The sequence below is a fragment of the Nannospalax galili genome, unplaced genomic scaffold (genome assembly GCF_000622305.1).
Source record: "Nannospalax galili isolate Female #2095 unplaced genomic scaffold, S.galili_v1.0 scaffold892, whole genome shotgun sequence".
NCBI classification, from domain to species: Eukaryota; Metazoa; Chordata; class Mammalia; order Rodentia; family Spalacidae; genus Nannospalax; species Nannospalax galili.
In genome coordinates this window covers 2,988,596-3,005,716 of record NW_008333311.1, presented here as the reverse complement: position 1 = coordinate 3,005,716, position 17,121 = coordinate 2,988,596, and the positions used below count along the sequence as shown (strand labels likewise).

The following is a 17,121-nucleotide window of genomic DNA, read 5'->3' as shown; positions in this document are numbered from 1 at the left end:
AGGGTGTATAAACTACTCCACAATTTATTGGCCTAAAGCAATAAACATTTATTATTGTCTCACAATTGGGAGGAAGTTGGCTAGTCGAGGCTGACCTCACTAACACGTCTTGGGGCCCTACGAGCAGTAGCCCAAACAATCTCATATGAAGTAACACTGGCTATTATCTTACTATCTATCCTCTTGCTATCAGGATCCTTCTCACTACTATCAGTAATTTCATCACAAGAACTAACCTGATTTTTACTACCAGCATGACCATTAGCCTTCATGTGATTTATCTGGTTGATCTAGAGACGCTTCAGTTGCAGTGGTTAATAGCTGCTCTGCACATCCTTTTTACCATGCTTCATCACATGCTGGTCTGAGGGGTCAGAGAGCAGCATGAGAAAGTAATTACAGAGCATAATCCCTTTTGAGGCTTTTATTTATATCACATTTGCTAAGGCCCCAATGGCCAATGCAAATTGCATAACCAAGAGTCAGTTTGGACAAGATGATCTAAGGGTCTGAACGCAGACAATCAAGAACAAATTGGATTGCTACAGTAAATAACATAGGAGGATTTCTGGAAAATAAAGACTTTCTGGAAAGCTTGAGGTATGAAAGCAGAGATTTTCTGGAAGATAAAGTATCAAGAAGACCACACATACTGATACTTGTTCATAGTTGAAAGATAAGTACTGGAAAGTTCTGAAATTTAGAAGGGGGTCCCTAGTCCATATACTAGCCATCTCCAAATGCAGCCTAGGAAAGGAAATGGCTTATATTCTCTTTGGGAAGTAAACTAGAACAAATTACACTAAGTTGATTTTTCTGACATAAACAAAAAGGAGAAAGATGCTTACTTTAGACTTTAGGGAAAAATGTTCTCATGTGCTTAAAATTTTTATGACAAGACAAAAAGGAGTTGCATAAGCAACTTTGAAACACCTAGTTTTAAATTTTTTGATTTATTTATTTTTATTATATGTGTACAAGTGTTTTGCCTGCATGTATAGAAGTACACCCATGTTGTTTAATGCCCACGGATACCAAAAGAGGGCATCAGATCCGTTCAAACTGGAGTCATAAACAGTTGCTAGCTGCCATGTGGGTTCTGGGAACTGAACCTGGGTCCTCTCTGCAAGAGCAACCAGGGCTCTTAACCACTGAGAGATATCTCCAGCCTCAAAATACCTAGTTTTAATCATCAGACTCATGAATTTATTCTTATTGGCAAATAAAATCCTCAGGACTTTCTCTTTTATTTGGGGCACTGAATCAAATAATTCAAAGTAATATGCAAAGGTCCAAGCTCTGAGGAGCAAAAGATTCTAGGAACAGACAACTATCCTGTAGATGCTGGCTGAGATCAATGTTTACATCAATAAATTAAAGAGCTAGTTAGCAGTGTATGTCCTAGGGAAAGGAAGAAGCTCTGGAGAGTTCCTGACACCTAAAATATATGACAAGTGCTACCTCTTTTTGGAGTTCAGTCTCAAGTATGCAGAGCTAGGTAAACAGATGTCAGGACTGCAGAAAATCAAAACAGAATACTCTTAACTCCTAAATGTCAGGTTTTATAATGAGTCTTGTTAAGTAGAAGTGTCTAAGTCACGGTTAAGCAGACAAAGTGTGAGCCTGGAAATCTAGCTCTTCCTTACCACCTGTGATTTAGTGGCCAAGTCACCATACATGGAGGCCCAGCTTTCTCAATAGCAAAATGGATGTGATTGTTTTGAGACACACAGATCAAAAGAAAAACTTCATGTTCAATGTGCAATGTATACTTGTATGAAAGTGTCCTTATGTAACACAGTATGATGGGTACAATGAACATAGACAATGAAATTTTTTGTAGCAAAAAATGCTTGCAAAAATACATGGCACAAAAATATTATAAGGTATGATTGCTACTATGACTCAATTCTGAGGTTATTTGACGTGTTTTTGATATAAATGGGATTAATACTCAAATTGTACAGTTTTTCCTCATCTTGTTCCAACTGGAGTTGAATCAACTCTTTGAAAGTCAAATTTTAAGTAGACCAGAATCAGAATAAGCACATCATTTTTATCAAAATTATTTAGAACCTATTTTACAAGAATTCCTTGATCACCATGCTTATGCAGAATTCGATACGTTTGTTCTTTGTTTGCTTGTGTGGTACTAAGGATTGATCCCAGGACTTCATTCTTTCTAGGCAAAAGCTCTACCACTGAACAAAATCCCAGCCCCCCTGCGTAGTTCAATTAAGGTTGACTTATGTTCTCTTCTCCCGAGTCTTTGGTACTCAGGAGAAATTTTCACTATTTTTCATGACCCATTATATATTTATTTGAGTAGATAGAACTATCAAAATTTTGCCTACCAAACATTATCTGCATGTTTGAGCGTGCAGGGCCTATTTAGTAAAACCTTGTGTTTTAATATGTTCTAGAATATGGGTAAATCTTTAAATAGCTTTAAGAACATATAACTTACAGGAGAAATCAAAATGATGGTAATGCTTCATTTCTATGCCTCTAATGACTCACCATTTTTATGCATGTCTATATGTGGTGTGTGTGTATGTATGATTGTTTGCATGTGTATGAGCACATATGAGGGGGTGCATGTGCACATACATGTAAAGACCTGAAATTGATGCTGGAAATCATCCCCTATTACTCTTCCACCATATTCATCGAGGCTGGACCCCTCAGCTAAACTCCAAGCTCCCTGATGTGCTAGGCTCACTAGCCAGTTTACTCTGCTGATCCCTTGTCTCTGCCACCACACACACCTGGCATTTTACATGGGTTCTGAGGAGCCAAACCGTAGTCCAATGCCTGCATGCTTGCATTGACAGGGCTTCAACCACTGAGCCATTTCTCCAGTCCCCATTTTTATGCTCTTATCTATAGTTACCCACGCCTAATACTTTCTCAGACAAGATATGTGGGATGTGTGGTTCTCATGAGCCTTTAGCACTATCATTTGTTCAAAAACATTATGGAACAGCTTATTTCCTGTCCACAAGATGGATAGCATAGGTCATTACTGGATGGTGATTAGTCTGACTCAAGTATTCATATTTGACTAGGTGATTGAAATATAGTAAAAGACAAAATCTAGAAGCATAACAGTATGTGACATTTTCTAAACTACATTAGCAAAGGGATGAACATGGCACTTCACATAATTAATGAGAAATCAAAAATCAGTCTAGCTTACACGATTATGAGATCCTAAACTCCCTTTAAGGTACCATGGGGGAGAGAAAGGGCCATCGAGACACTTTCCATCTGTGAAACTCTCAAGGCTAGCCCTTCTTAGCTTTCTCCTTAGCACTCCTAGGTCCAGACCCAAGGGAACCTAAATCTTCAAGTTTGAAGTTTAACAGTTCTAGGAAAACGATACCCAGAAACTCCTGTAAGACAACTTCCACTGAGCTACGAGATAGTTTTCTTTAACTACTTTGCTTTGCCTACTGATTCTGATGAGAAAAGCACCTGAAAAACTATGGAATTATGAATGGCAAGCATGCTGGCATATGTCTGTAATCCCAGAACTTGGCAGACTGAGGCAGGAAGATTGTGAGATGGAGGCCAGCCTGAACTACAGAGTGAGACCCTACCTCATCAAAAAATAGAATTCTTATTTAATATGCAATATTAGTAATAATAACTGCTAGGATTTTTGGAATTCTAGACATCATTTTAAGCAATTTACAAGCACTAATTTATTTAACCTCTTCAACATCTGAGATAGGTAATATTTCTACTTTATAGGTGAAAAACCGAAGACATTAAAAATAAACCAATATGGAGACGATCATACAGCTAGTAAGTAGTGGGGCCAGAATTTATTGAAGGATGGACAGTGTTATGGGAGTATTGATAATTTCAAAGGCTTACTGCATGTCAGGTACTATGTATATTGTATGTAATTTTTGTTATCTATATTTGGACAGTGAATGAAGGCACTAACACTTTTTCTAAGTAGAAGCACCTTTCAGGGTAGAAGCCTTCTGGGCCTCTCTTTCTTGTTTTTCACATTCTTTCAGAGCATAGAAGAAGCAACTCATTTGGCTGGTGAATTGTGGGATTGCAATATTTCCCTCTTAACAAGTATGGAAGAGATTTGTGCTTGTAGAAAATATAGTCTCATCTGTTCTAGGCCAAGTGGCAAATTTATGAGGGGAAGGGGTTTTGCACCCTGTATAGAGGTCTGCTTTGGGGGAGGTGGGGCGTTCAGAGGCACGGCAAAACCATGTCTTCCAATCCAGGTTTAATCTACAATAAAGGTAATATTTTGATCTTCTATTGGACTCCTAAATATATCTCTCACTTGATTCTGAACTTGGGCAGGGACTAGTATTATCATTTATTAACATCCTCTCACATCCCAACATCCTAGCTATCAGTTTTCTCTGTCTCACTTGTACAGCTCCCTAAAAGAAGTCAACCCTGACTATTCAAAATTCTGTCCTGAACAAACTTTGGTACGTTTTCATCAGGCCACTTTTTTCTGTGTGCTAATTTGCTTTTTATAATTTACCTCTTGTTGTTCTGTGTTTGTTTCCTCTACTAGGAACTAAGTTCCTATATCTGACATAACATCGTACATAGTATATAATTGAGTGATTACTGAATGAGTAATAATTAGATTTTATAGATATGGAAACTGCAGCTTAGAGATGTCAGTAACTTTTGCATGGTTGCCTGGCTTTAAAAAATAAAATATTAGAAATAACGATTGGCATCAGAATTCAGTATCTTAATCCTGCCACAAGAAGATTTATTCTATAAACTATAATATAATGCTGTCCAAAGATTGATGTTTATAAGTTCAAATATTCATTCTAAAGAAAAACTAATGAGGTAATTTTCTTCAAACCAAATCATTCTGATGGTTAAAGTACAAATTTTTAAACAGGTTCACTTGATCATTCCATCAAACAGCTGCATGCTTAACAATGTAAGAACAGAGACAGATTTATCAACAATTTCCAAGAAAGACAGCATAAATATTCATCTTTGACATTTGAAATTTAATCCACTATATATTCTCATACCTGAGCTTGGCAGAAATGGATGGTTTGGCCAGGGAAGATGGAGGCATGGGGGCAATGGCAAAGAATCCAGACCCTAGCTCTAGCTCCACTGTGCCACAGAATGACTTCCACTGTCCTCCACCTCTAGGGATGTGTGTGTGTGTGTGTGTGTGTGTGTGTGTGTGTGTGTACTATAAGAGGAAAGTCAAGGAATGGTCATGCTTATTAAGCTGCATTATTCTGGAACAGGAGACATATTTAAGGTTTTGTGGGGTTTTTTGCTGCTATAGCAAAAAGATAAAAAGATACCACAAACCTAGTATCTTTAAAAATCTATGAATTAAGTTATCTTCTCTCCTCAATATCAGAAGGCTGACACAAGGTTTCATTAAGCTAAAATCAAGGTGTCAGCAGGCTCACATCCTTCCTGGAGACTCTGGAAGAATTGCTTTCCTGTTCTTTCTACTTTCTTGAACCCCTCCCCCAAATGTTCTTTGGCCCATGGCCTTCTTTTCCAACCTTCAATCCTAGGAACTCTGAGTCAGCCTTTTTCACACTATACTAATCTGACCTCCTCTTCCACTTTCAAAGACCTTTACTTCTTTTCCAGGTAAGGTAACATATTCATAAGTGTTAGAGATTAGGACATGTGCATTCCTGTGGTGAAAGCTAGTCCATCTACCATAAGAGACTGTTTCTTTTTTTTTTTTTTCTTTTTCTTTTTTCTTTTAATGTGTATAAGTGTTTTGCCTGCATGTATATAAGAGCAATGGTGTCATGCAATGCCCACAGAGGCCAGAAGAGGGTGTCGGGATCCCCTGGGACTGGAATTATGGATGGTTGTTAGCTGCTATGTGGATGCTGGCAACTAAAACTGGCTGCTCTTACAGCCATTTCCTGGGTAAATATTCTGAGAATACCATTGCTTGCTTATTTTCTTATTTGTTTTGGAGGGAAGATGAATAAGATCAAGCCAAGGAGACCTTTGTTCAAGCCTGTACTTAGGTACATGTGTAACTAATTTGGGAGACGTACCTCTTACTTAGGCTCTTATAGCTTCAAACAAGAAAACAAATACTTTATATCCTCACACTTCTAGCAACTAGTGTGTGATACACAAACATAACTCTCTTCCATCATCTCCATCCCTATTCTGGCTGTGAATCTATCTCCAATCTAGGCAATCTGTCTTATTTCATAATTCTATAGTTAGAGTCAATATAAGATTCATAATTTTAATTGCCAAGAGTGCTAGCATGTGCTTTTTATTCTAGCACTCAGGAAGCAGAAGGAGGCAGCTTTCTGAGTTTGAGGTCATACTGGACTACATAGAGACTAGGACTACATAGTAGAATCTGCCTGCACTACATAACAGAGAGAGAGAGAGAGCGAGAGAAGAAGAAGAAGAAGAAGAAGAAGAAGAAGAAGAAGAAGAAGAAGAAAAATTTTATTCGTTTGCATTATTGCTTGATTGGTTAGTTGATCGATTGATTTGAAAATATGCATAACTATCTCTTATGTGCAATAGGATACAAAACAAATAAGGTAAAATTGGTTCTTGTACCCAAAAGCCAGGGTCTAGAAGAAAAGGCAGATTGTATGGAAAGTAAAATTTGAGTTATTTTATGAACCAAATACAAGAAACCAACCTATAATGGAGAATCAGGAAGGATTTTCCTTGTAAATAAAATTCAAGCAGAGATTTTGAGCATTTCTTAAGGCTCCTTTCAGCACTTAAATGAGACACCTCTTCCTCATGAAGGAATGTCCTGAGCTCCATAGTCTTCTTGGACTCTGTTGCCTACTATATGCAGAAATACTCTAAAGTCACTACAACCAGAAACTCCCCCTATACAGTCATGGGAACAAAAGCAATCTTGTCTAACAGAGGAAAGCAGTCAATTAAAATTAGCAAAAGCAGATGAGTGGCATGGGGATTTCATAGAATCAACTTCAAGTCTGGCTGTAAGAGGATCATGAGAGAGGCATGAGAGAAGACTCCAAACACACAGACTCTGTGAATGATGCTAAACCGTGAAGTGAGGGTGGGCTGTGAGGGCTGTGTGGGCTGTGTGGGCTGTGTGGATTGTGTAGGCTGTGTGGGCTGTGTGGGCTGTGTGGGCTGTGTGGACTGTGAGGAGTGACGGTGGCAGTGGGCTGTAAAGGGTTTTAAGCAGATTTAAAGGGATCAGATTTGCTTTTCATCTACTGTTTTATCTCAAAGTATAATTCCAATTCAGGAATATAATGCTAGTACCTCTTGTCCATTACAAATTTTGCCTATTTTTATTCAAAATATGTATTTGCTGCTATATCTTAGAAATGGGGATCTGGGCAACTTCCCATGCAAACTGTACAATATACTGCCTTCTTTAACAACTAGTTAACTAGAATCAAAAAATTAAATTCTTCCTCCCTCCATCACTTTCTGCTTCCCCACAATCTGTCCTTCATGTGATGGTTATGTTTACCATCAAAGAAAGAATTAGGAGAAAGAAGCTTAACTTGCTGTTTCTCGATTTCATTGCACCCACAATTCCACATCTGAATACCCAGACATTTGTGAAAGTAGAGGAGATATGTGTCTAGACATGTAGCAATGCCAGTCTGGTATCAAGTTAACTGATTATTCAAATTTGGACAGGTTCTAATCTTACATTTATATGACCCGAAGGAACTAGTAAAAAGTCTGATGAAGGGCTGAATGCGAAAGCTTTGTAGATAATTTATGGTTTTAAGCAAATCAAACTTTCTTCTACAAAGTCACACTTTGATTTAGTTGTTCCTGTAACTTCATGTGATTTTTTCACTGAGAGTTTTACATAAACAAGTTTCTGGAAATGCTTTCGCCCTTAGAATGAATTGTTAGAACAATGCCACTGACTAGGAACAGCAGGAATAATTTTATCACCCATGTATATTAAAAAAAAAAACACAGTTATGGAGACCATTATATGCTTAAAGGAGAAAAAGCTACAGTATCATGACACCAAAAGGCGTATTTCTGAAATTAAAAAGAAAACTTAAATCATCCAGTACCACTAATTGAAAGAATATAAAAATTTCAAAGCAACTTTCCATACAGAATCTACAAATTAACAATCATTGGCAAACATCAAGGGTAGATTATTGTCCTTTGTATATAGAAAGCAATTTAGGTTCCACAACTTCTGAACAAGAAATCGCATCTGTTGCTGAAATGGTATGAGAAACAGAAAGAAATTTCCAAATGCTAAGCAATTGATAATTTGATAAGTATATGATTCTTTCAAATATAGTTTATGAAGGACCTAATGTCATAGTTATTGCTAATACTTCTGCCGTACCAATGGTGAGTCACGTGGACTCTAAATTTTCATACTGAGTGGTATCAAATGAATCAAAAATAGTGAAAGAAAAAATGTTAACTATAAAATCAGTAGAACAGAAGTCTTTATGAGAATAGGACTAGGAAACTATTTCACGGTTCACCTATTATTCTAAAGAAATAAGAGGTTTTGGAGGGCACATAAGTTTATATAGTTTATCAAAGATTGTATGAAGAAGACTTAGAAAGATTAATGGGTGTGGGCTGGAGAGACGACTCTCTCAGTAAAGTGCTTGGCACACAAGCATGAGGACCTAAGTTTGAATCTATCCTTAGCATCCGTGTAAGTCAAATACAAAAGTTTGTGCCCGTAATCCTAGCACTGGGGAGGAGGAGACAGGAGGATCCAGGTGACTTTCTGGCCAGAGAGTCTAGTTGAATTGATAAGCTTTAGGTCCAGTGAGAGACCCTGTCTCAAAAAGTAAGCTAGACAGTAACTGAGGAAGACAATGCCATTGACCTCTGGCCTCCATGTGCATCCACACATACATGTACACATACATACACACTTTCACATACCCACAGGAACATGTACATATACCACACATACTTAAAAGAAAGATAAATGAAAGAAATCTGCTAAATGGTCTGGAGGAACTGATATTTAACTTAGCAATGTTTTACATATGTGTCACAAAATCTAAAAATTATGTCTATGGATTCAAAGAGGTATATATGCCAGGTGTGGTGGCATGTGCCTGTACTCCCAGCACTAGGAAGGAGGAGGCAGGAGAACTGTGAGTTTGAGGTCTGCCTGGGCTACATAGTGAAATGTCTTTTAAAAACAGGTGTGTAAAATATTATGCTAAATGACAATCCCTGTGAAAGATTCTCCCCAAGTGTCTGCCTGTCATGGCTTCTGTTTTCCATGCTTTGTGTATAGTTGAATAAACATTTCATTTATTTTCATCTCTATTTTTATTTAATCTTAAAATTTACATATTGTAAAGAAAATTAAAAAAAGATATCCTGATGAAATATATCAATGTGTTTAAAAGGTCAGATATAGTAAAACATAAAAAAAGAAAAATCAATTTCTAAACAAATGTCTAGCAGCCATCATTGAGTCTATTTTACCAAAAATAAGAAAATCATTTCAAAATTGTTAATAGCTTTCAAGAGTTCCAGGATTTTCGTGGTCAGTATCGAAAAGTAGAATCCTAGGACCAGCAATTTTGATGAGTTGAAATTCTGCTTGAATCAATACTGCATTTTAAGTAGGCAAGGCATTTTCATCAAGGGAATGGGGAGTCCCTCACATCACTGAATGCAGACTACACAAAAAGCCATAATTAAACAATTTGGTTGTCATTAGTCATGCAGATTTAGAGCTTCTTGCTTTGACAAGCCTAAGGCTAGAATACTGAAGATGTCTTAAAGTACAAGGTAAAGTGATAGTACCAAAATGCAAATTTCTTCACCTGTTAATACAAAACCACTGAGTCACTTTCAGTCAGTTAGTAAAAAGGATTTAGAGAAAAGTAAAAACAAGCTAGTTTTAATGATCATTTAGTGGCGCTACGTAGACACAGTTTTAAATTAATGTAGCATGTGCACGCACTGGTAAGCTCTACCATCAACTAATGAAGCTTAACTGTTGAAGAACTCATTCACCCTCCTCTGAAACAAAATGACACCTTCATAACAAATGACGACGTGAAAAAAATCAGATAACTTTCTCTATAGTGTTCTCACGGGATCAATTTTCTGATCACTTACAGATATGTACATAAATTCACCACCATGTACCTTCATACATTAAAGTAACTATGGAAAAACAATATACACAAGCAAACAAAACATCATGTCTTGCTAAAGAAGAAATCCAAAATAGGTTGTAATCTCAGCCAGAGCTTTTCCAGTGCAGATGTTCATCCACTCATTAGGTTAGAACACAAATCATCTGATGACTGCTAATGTTTAATTTGCATCTATGCTAATTAATTTTGTGAACTGTTGTTTGCTTCTATAGGAATATTTGTTTCTCTAGAGATTCACCACACAAAAAGCTATGCTTCTAAACCTTCAGTGGATCTTTGGAATAGGTTTCTCTAGTTCATTCACATGCTGTAAATATGGCTTCCTTTTGAAAAGTTGTTTTCTACTGAGTGTTGTTTGCTTATTAGTACACTCTTAAACTAGGCACTGTGGTGCCATGTACTGCTTCAAGTAGTAAAAGAAATACAAAGGGGGCATTGTGTAAATACACAGGCAAATTTAAAGCCATTCAAATGGAAAAAGCAGAAAGGATTGGTACTTCTAAACAAAGTTTGATTTAATTTTTCTTTTGAAAAGCAGTGGTATCAAATTTACTTATTGCCTTTTTATGAAACAATATATGAAAATATAATAGCATTAAACACAGGGATCCTATAAAGCCTCTACTTCACAGGGTATAATATTCCTTCAGTTGTCTTTGTACAAAAATCAAATGTTCTATTTAATTTTGAGATGTGTAAATACACTATGCAATTGCACTAGCCTGTCAATATTCATATTTCATAATTTCATCTGAGTGCTAGATTTGATTTTATAATTATGATTTGTTAAAACAAAACATATAAACAATGCTGCATTGAGACACTGACAGGAGTTCACATACAATGCTGGCAGAAATGAAAAGACATAAAGAGTGAGGAGGTAACCTTGAAATCGAAGTTTGACTCAGGTAATTACATTTCCTGTTTGGCATAGATGTATATCCCATATTGTGAAGGGCCACAGTCCTCTGTGGGCAGTTCTGTACTCTCAGAAGTGAACTGGTCAGTTTAAACCAAAGCTCTAATAAGTTATATATGCTGCTAATATTTTCACCACATAAACATTTTTCTTATAGAAATATTAATTTTAAAAGTAAATGATAATCATGACGGAGTAAAATTATTTATTTTTACATTAACCCTGTCTTTGTTTTACAGCAAAAATCTAGTTACAGAGAAAGAAGTATGTCTTATTTCTCCCTCTCCTTACCTGAAGAAGCTGTTCAGTATTGCTCAGGGAGTTACCTTACTTTACACAAAACACACAGGTACAAAAAAAACCAAAACAACAACAACAACAAAAAAACGATCCTGCTTTCAACAAGTTGGTAGCTGATGGGCACATTTTAGTTTCCCAAGCGAAAAATAAAGGAAGTAAAGAACATTAAATAAATCTCAAACTCAGGTAGCACCCACACTTAGTCACATTAATGGTCAGATTCTTTTGGGGGGGCATAATACAGAAGCAAGCAGAGGGCTTACTCACATTCCTTTTAGACGTTGCCACATTTTCTCAGTCTGTTCGCCTATGAGATACTTGTAAGTGGTGTTTTCCAGCTCTTTGATGTCCGTGGCAGTAGACCCCATGATGATGCTCCTAAGGCAACACAGTTACAGTCAGTTTCAGCAGCTAGGACAAGCATTCCTTAGTCCATTACAGCTACACAGCAGCATCTCTTATCTATCAAAACAGTGAGGAGGTGCAGAGCCGAGAAGCCTCTGCCAGAACTGCTCCTGGCTTTGACAGGCATATCCACCGCTCACATCACACCCACCCCCCGAGCAGACAGCAGTATAAACAGATGCTCTGACCTCACGGAAGCAAGCCGCACATGTGAGTTGCTACTGTACTACTGACCGACCGCTCAGGCTGTCCCTAAAGCAGCTCATATAGTACTGATCTGTGCACAGAAGCACATCAGAATTCCTACAGTTATGAGCTCTTTTATGCAGGAGAGAAACGTGAATGACTTTCGCGCTCCATGAGAAGCTGAATTCCTCTCTAACAGCGGAAGGAGGGCAGAATGCAATAAGAAAACAGATGGTAGGAAGGAGTACCAGCAGCAGCACCCTGAGAAGAAAGTGCCTGTTTAAACGCCAAGGCTTCTGTCTCTTAATTGATCTGGAAGCAACACTTAAAAATACATCCTGCTTTCCCAATAAATGCAACAATTACTAATGACAAACAAATAGAAAATAGCACATAGAGCCATGGAGAAGACAGATCACAGAGTTCCACAGGTTGTTATTGAGAGAGTATGTCCATCAAGTGATGCTGTAATCATGCATATTCACCTTCTCCTAGCAACTCTACACCGTAGGTAACTGCCAGTTTAACCAGGGAAAGCACAGCAGCTGCATGCAGCCTGCTCCATGAATCCTTTGGGGATTAGAAAATAAATAATGAAATGAGTGTGAATGTATATATGTGTGTGTTTTAGGAAAAGGGTGTGTGTGTGTGTGTGTGTGTGCAAAGCAATGAGAAGAAAGAAAATGAAGCTGTGATGTTTGTTCATTTTAGAAGAAAAATTAGAAAAAGTGGACATAAAGGGAATCAGAACTGAGTTGTCTGCCAAGCTTCCAACACATGGTGAGCTTTCATAGAAACAGGCACAGACCCTGAGTAATAACTATTGCTCCCTGCAAACTGCTGAGAAAAACAGCCTTCAAAATCATAGCCCCTGCTTGTTTGGAGACTCAGATGCAGTTTTGTTCATTCCTCCGTGAAGTTACCCGGCATCTGGAGGTTTAACGTTCAGTTAGGTTATAATCTCCACTGTTCATTGTTTCCTACTGCCAGACACTGGTTTCAGGACTTAAAATATACCGCCTTTGGGGGAGGGAGAGTCAGTTTTCTTTCAGGGCGTGGTTCTTGGTAGATTGACCACATTCCAGTGGATGACCCCACACCCAGGAGTATACGGACAACCCAAATTGGAGTGGTGGATCTGAGAGGAGTTGGGTAGGGGGAGTTGGCAGTGAATATGATCAAAATACATTGTATGAAATCCTCAAAGAATTAGTGAAAATATTTTTTTCATTTTTTAATTGATTCTTCAGGAATTTCATACAATGTAGTTTGACCACTTTCAGACCCCCTCCCTCCCTCCCTCCCTCCCTAATCTCCATCCCCTCTAGTACCCCTACCCCAACTCTGTGTTCTCTATTACCAAAAAAGAAAAAGAAAAATATTTTCAAAATTCCCACAAAAATGCTATTGGGTAGGTAGTATCCCCACTTAAGAGCTTCAAAGCAGAAACAGATATTCTGGATTTTAAAAACTATTTTTAAAGTAGGTATTATTGTTTTATTGAGAGGAAATTTCCAATAAAAAATCATTTCTGTCTAAATGACGCTGATGTCATCTAGTAGTTAGAGCTGTAATATAAATGTAGAAGGACTTTGGCAAAATTGTAGGGAAAATGCCTTCTAATGTACAGTTTGAAGGAAGTGGAATCAAATAGGCTTCAGTTTTATTTTCTCAGAAAAGGTGTTTCTAGAACTCAATCTGAACTTAATGTCATTACCTGTCAGACAGCTATCTACAGTCAAAACCTCACTTCTATGAGTTGTCATAAACAAGTTAATCTTTGCTCTGGAAGTAACAATTTTACCTATACTGTGCCTTCATTTATAATCCTAGCCTCATTCATTTAGTAAACTTTTCCCTGATTTTCCTTGATGTAATATCAACAAAACCTCTGAATTCTGTTCTGAAAGATAAATCATAGCCAGAAGATCTACATAAAACACTTATTATTTATGACCTAAAATATAAAAGTCTTTGAGTCTATAATCCCTTTCATCCCACAAATGACTTTCTAAATATGTCATGAAGTTCGAAAGTTTTCCATTGAGCAGTTTGCCAATAATATTTCAAGGAATTGGAAAAAAAACTGAAAACTGTGCAGTGAGTCTCTGCCCATCATTACAACTTTGCCCTCTGTTTTCACAGTGCCACCACCACCCATGTTGAGATTTAAGACCTTAGGGTATATTGATTGAGTCATTTGGTACAAAAACACAAGCTGACTTCTTTTATTAAATGTTTCTTAAAACAAAATATGTGAATGATAGAACAGATAGAACAAGTCATTATTTAAACCCTCAAAAAGACAATTTTTTAGCCTCTGTATATATCAAAATGTTCCCTCTGTTAATGTACAGAATTAAAAGCATATTTTTATTTTCTAATTTATGACTACTGTCTTCAAGATGCATAGTGACATAAAAATACAACAAAGCATATTGAAAAGAACCTAAATATTAGTGTACAACTTTTTTCTAGTTAATATGTTGAGAAATATTGGGATGCGTCTTTCATAAATTTAAACTAAAACCTAAAACTCCTGACATGGAAAAGAGAAATAGGGTAAGAATGGATTCTTAGAAATTAAAGTCTGTTTGCCAAAATACATTCTGGAAAGAAGGGAGAGGCATTGAGGTAATACTCCTGAATAGAGAACAAACACTAACTGAACATGTAAGGTCTCATGCTTGCCTTCGTTTTGCTTTAACCTCTATATTAAGATAAATTGTCTCTATTATAACCAGTTCCTTCAAGCCTATTTGCCGAATGTTTAATGGGAATAGTGACAAAAAAAATTTATAGCTTGACTTTAGTATCTACTGATGTCATAATACATCCAGTATGGATTCTGGATCCAAAGGACCTGGGCTTGAATCCCCATTCTTTCACTGTAAGAGCTATATGATTGTATGCCATGATTGGTGTCTCTTTCTTCACATTAAATTAAATAATACTATTATATTCATAGGGTGATATAATAAATAAGTTAATATAAAATAATTTAAAATAGCATATTGTATATAATAATTGCTTTATAATAATAATTTTTCATTATATTGATACAGTTTCATGCTTTTTATCCTTTGGACTATAGTATACTTATTTATTCATCAAGTATACTGATAATAAAGTATCCCTCGAATCATATGTCATGGAGTATTGTTTTTATATTCAGTGATGGTGTTTATTTTGTCTATAAACTATATCCTTATTTATAAGTGAAATTATTTAAGAATTTGCAACATTATTAGTTTTTAAAGTATGACACCATGTAACAAATACTGGGAAACCATCAATCAGCAGTAAATATAAATTGTGACATGTTCAGAACCACCAAATTCAGTAAATACACTCAAATATTTTTCCTTTTTTCCCCTTAATAATTATAAAAATATACATATTTTTAAAATAGAAAATATGATCAGTGAATAAAATCAGATACATTAATCTAATTTAGCAACAGAAATTTAAAATATCATCTCAAATTATATCAAGAAGTCACACAATGGACTGGAGAGATGGCTCAGTGACTAAGAGCACTGGCTGATCTTGCAGAGGACCCAGATTGAGATCCTAGCACCCGGATGATGACTAACAACCATTCATGAGTAGGAGCCTGGATTTCCTTGTCCCATCACCTCTCCTTATGCACAGACCTTTTGAGACTGCATGAGAGCACCTGACTTGGCCTCCAGAGGTGAGCTGCCTAAATAATGCCTCGCCCATCCCCCTGATTTGGATCATTCTGTAGTCTTTCCCACTGAGCCAGGACTAGGCTTCCCTACTGCCTAGTAGGGGCCTTGACTTCCTTGTCCCAGAACTTCTCCTGGCACATGCAGATCATTTGAGACTAACTGAGAGCTCCTGAATTGGCTTCTGGGGTGAGCCTGCCAAATCACCATGCCCATTCCCCTGCTTTAAGACCATCCCCAGACCCTCTCACTGCCCCAGGGCTTAGGATTCTGTGTAGACTAGTAGGGACCAGCACATCCGTTTCCCATCTCTGCTCCTTGGACCTTGGTACTATCCATCTGAGGCTACTGAAGTACTCCTAACTATTCAGGGCTGCTTCGCCATCCTGGAGAGCTTCTGAGTAACCTGACTAGATCTGTCTAGTCCTTCCAATATAAAAACAGAAAAGAGAATCTTAAGCTAGACCAAATAACTTTTCCTACTCAAACAGAAAGCAACCAAGATATGTCAATAATAAAAATGGAAACAAACTTCAACTCAATAAAGGAAAGCTTGAGTCTCATACCAGAAATAAAAGCAACAAAAGAAATCTACATGACAAAACCATAAAAATATTATATGAAAAAACAAAGTATTATGTCCCCACCAAACATTACCAGTCCCATAGAAAAATCCTACAATGAGAACTCCCTAGAAGTAACTCAGGACACAGAGTTTAAAAGAACAATCATAAACATGATCAAAGAATTCAATGAATTTAAAGAACACACAAACCACTCAAAGAACTAAAAGAAGATTGAGATAAAATTCAAACTGAATTTACAAAAGAGATGGAAATATTGAAAAAACTCAGGCTGAAATGTAGGAGGAAGTGAAAAACTCAATAAGCCAATTTGAAATGTCAGAAAAAAGCCTTACAAACAGAATGAATGAAATGGAAAACAGAATATCAAGATTGAAAAATAAAGTTGAAGAACTAGTTCACTCAAGAAAATAATATGAACAATAAAAAAACAGGAATGGAATATACAAGAAATGTGGGACACCATGAAAAGACCAAATTTATGCATCATAGGTATAGAGGAAGGAGAAGAATCCCAGGTAAATGGTATTGACGAGATCTTCAACAGGATTACAGGAGAAAATTTTGCTAAATTAAGTAAACTCACTCCCATACAGGTAGGTACAAGAAGCACATAGAATGCCAAATAGAACCAGGAAAGAAACTCGCATACCATAGTAAAACACTAAATGTAACCAGGTGTAATGACATACACCTTAAAGTACAGCACTTGGGAGGCAGAGGCAGGCAGAGCTCTGTGAGTTCGAGGTCAGCCTGGTCTACATAGTGAGTTCCAGTTCATCTGGGGATACAGGGAGACCCTGATGCAGAAAGACCAAAGGGGGGAAAAAACACTAAATGTTTTTCTGTACTAAATGCACAGAACAGAGAGAGAATATTGAAAGCAA

The 17,121-nt window shown here is 36.9% G+C and overlaps 1 protein-coding gene across 5 annotated transcripts in view; it reads right to left on the bottom strand.

Moving 5' to 3' along the window:
- The window catches only part of Pde1a (phosphodiesterase 1A), a 405,541-nt gene extending 393,389 nt beyond the window's left edge, over window positions 1–12,152 (bottom strand). For 3 of the 5 annotated variants that reach the window (XM_008827946.3, XM_008827948.3, XM_029561050.1), the window contains exons 1-2: window positions 11,961–12,152; window positions 11,635–11,745 (exon numbers count right to left, since the gene is read on the bottom strand). In XM_008827946.3, the coding sequence (XP_008826168.1) occupies window positions 11,635–11,735 (101 nt within the window). In that variant the 5' untranslated portion in view covers window positions 11,736–11,745; window positions 11,961–12,152. The remainder of the gene's footprint in view (window positions 1–11,634; window positions 11,746–11,960) is intronic. The other 2 variants (XM_008827947.3, XM_008827949.3) reach the window with 1 other exon arrangement.
- Between the last annotated feature and the right edge of the window lie 4,969 nt (window positions 12,153–17,121).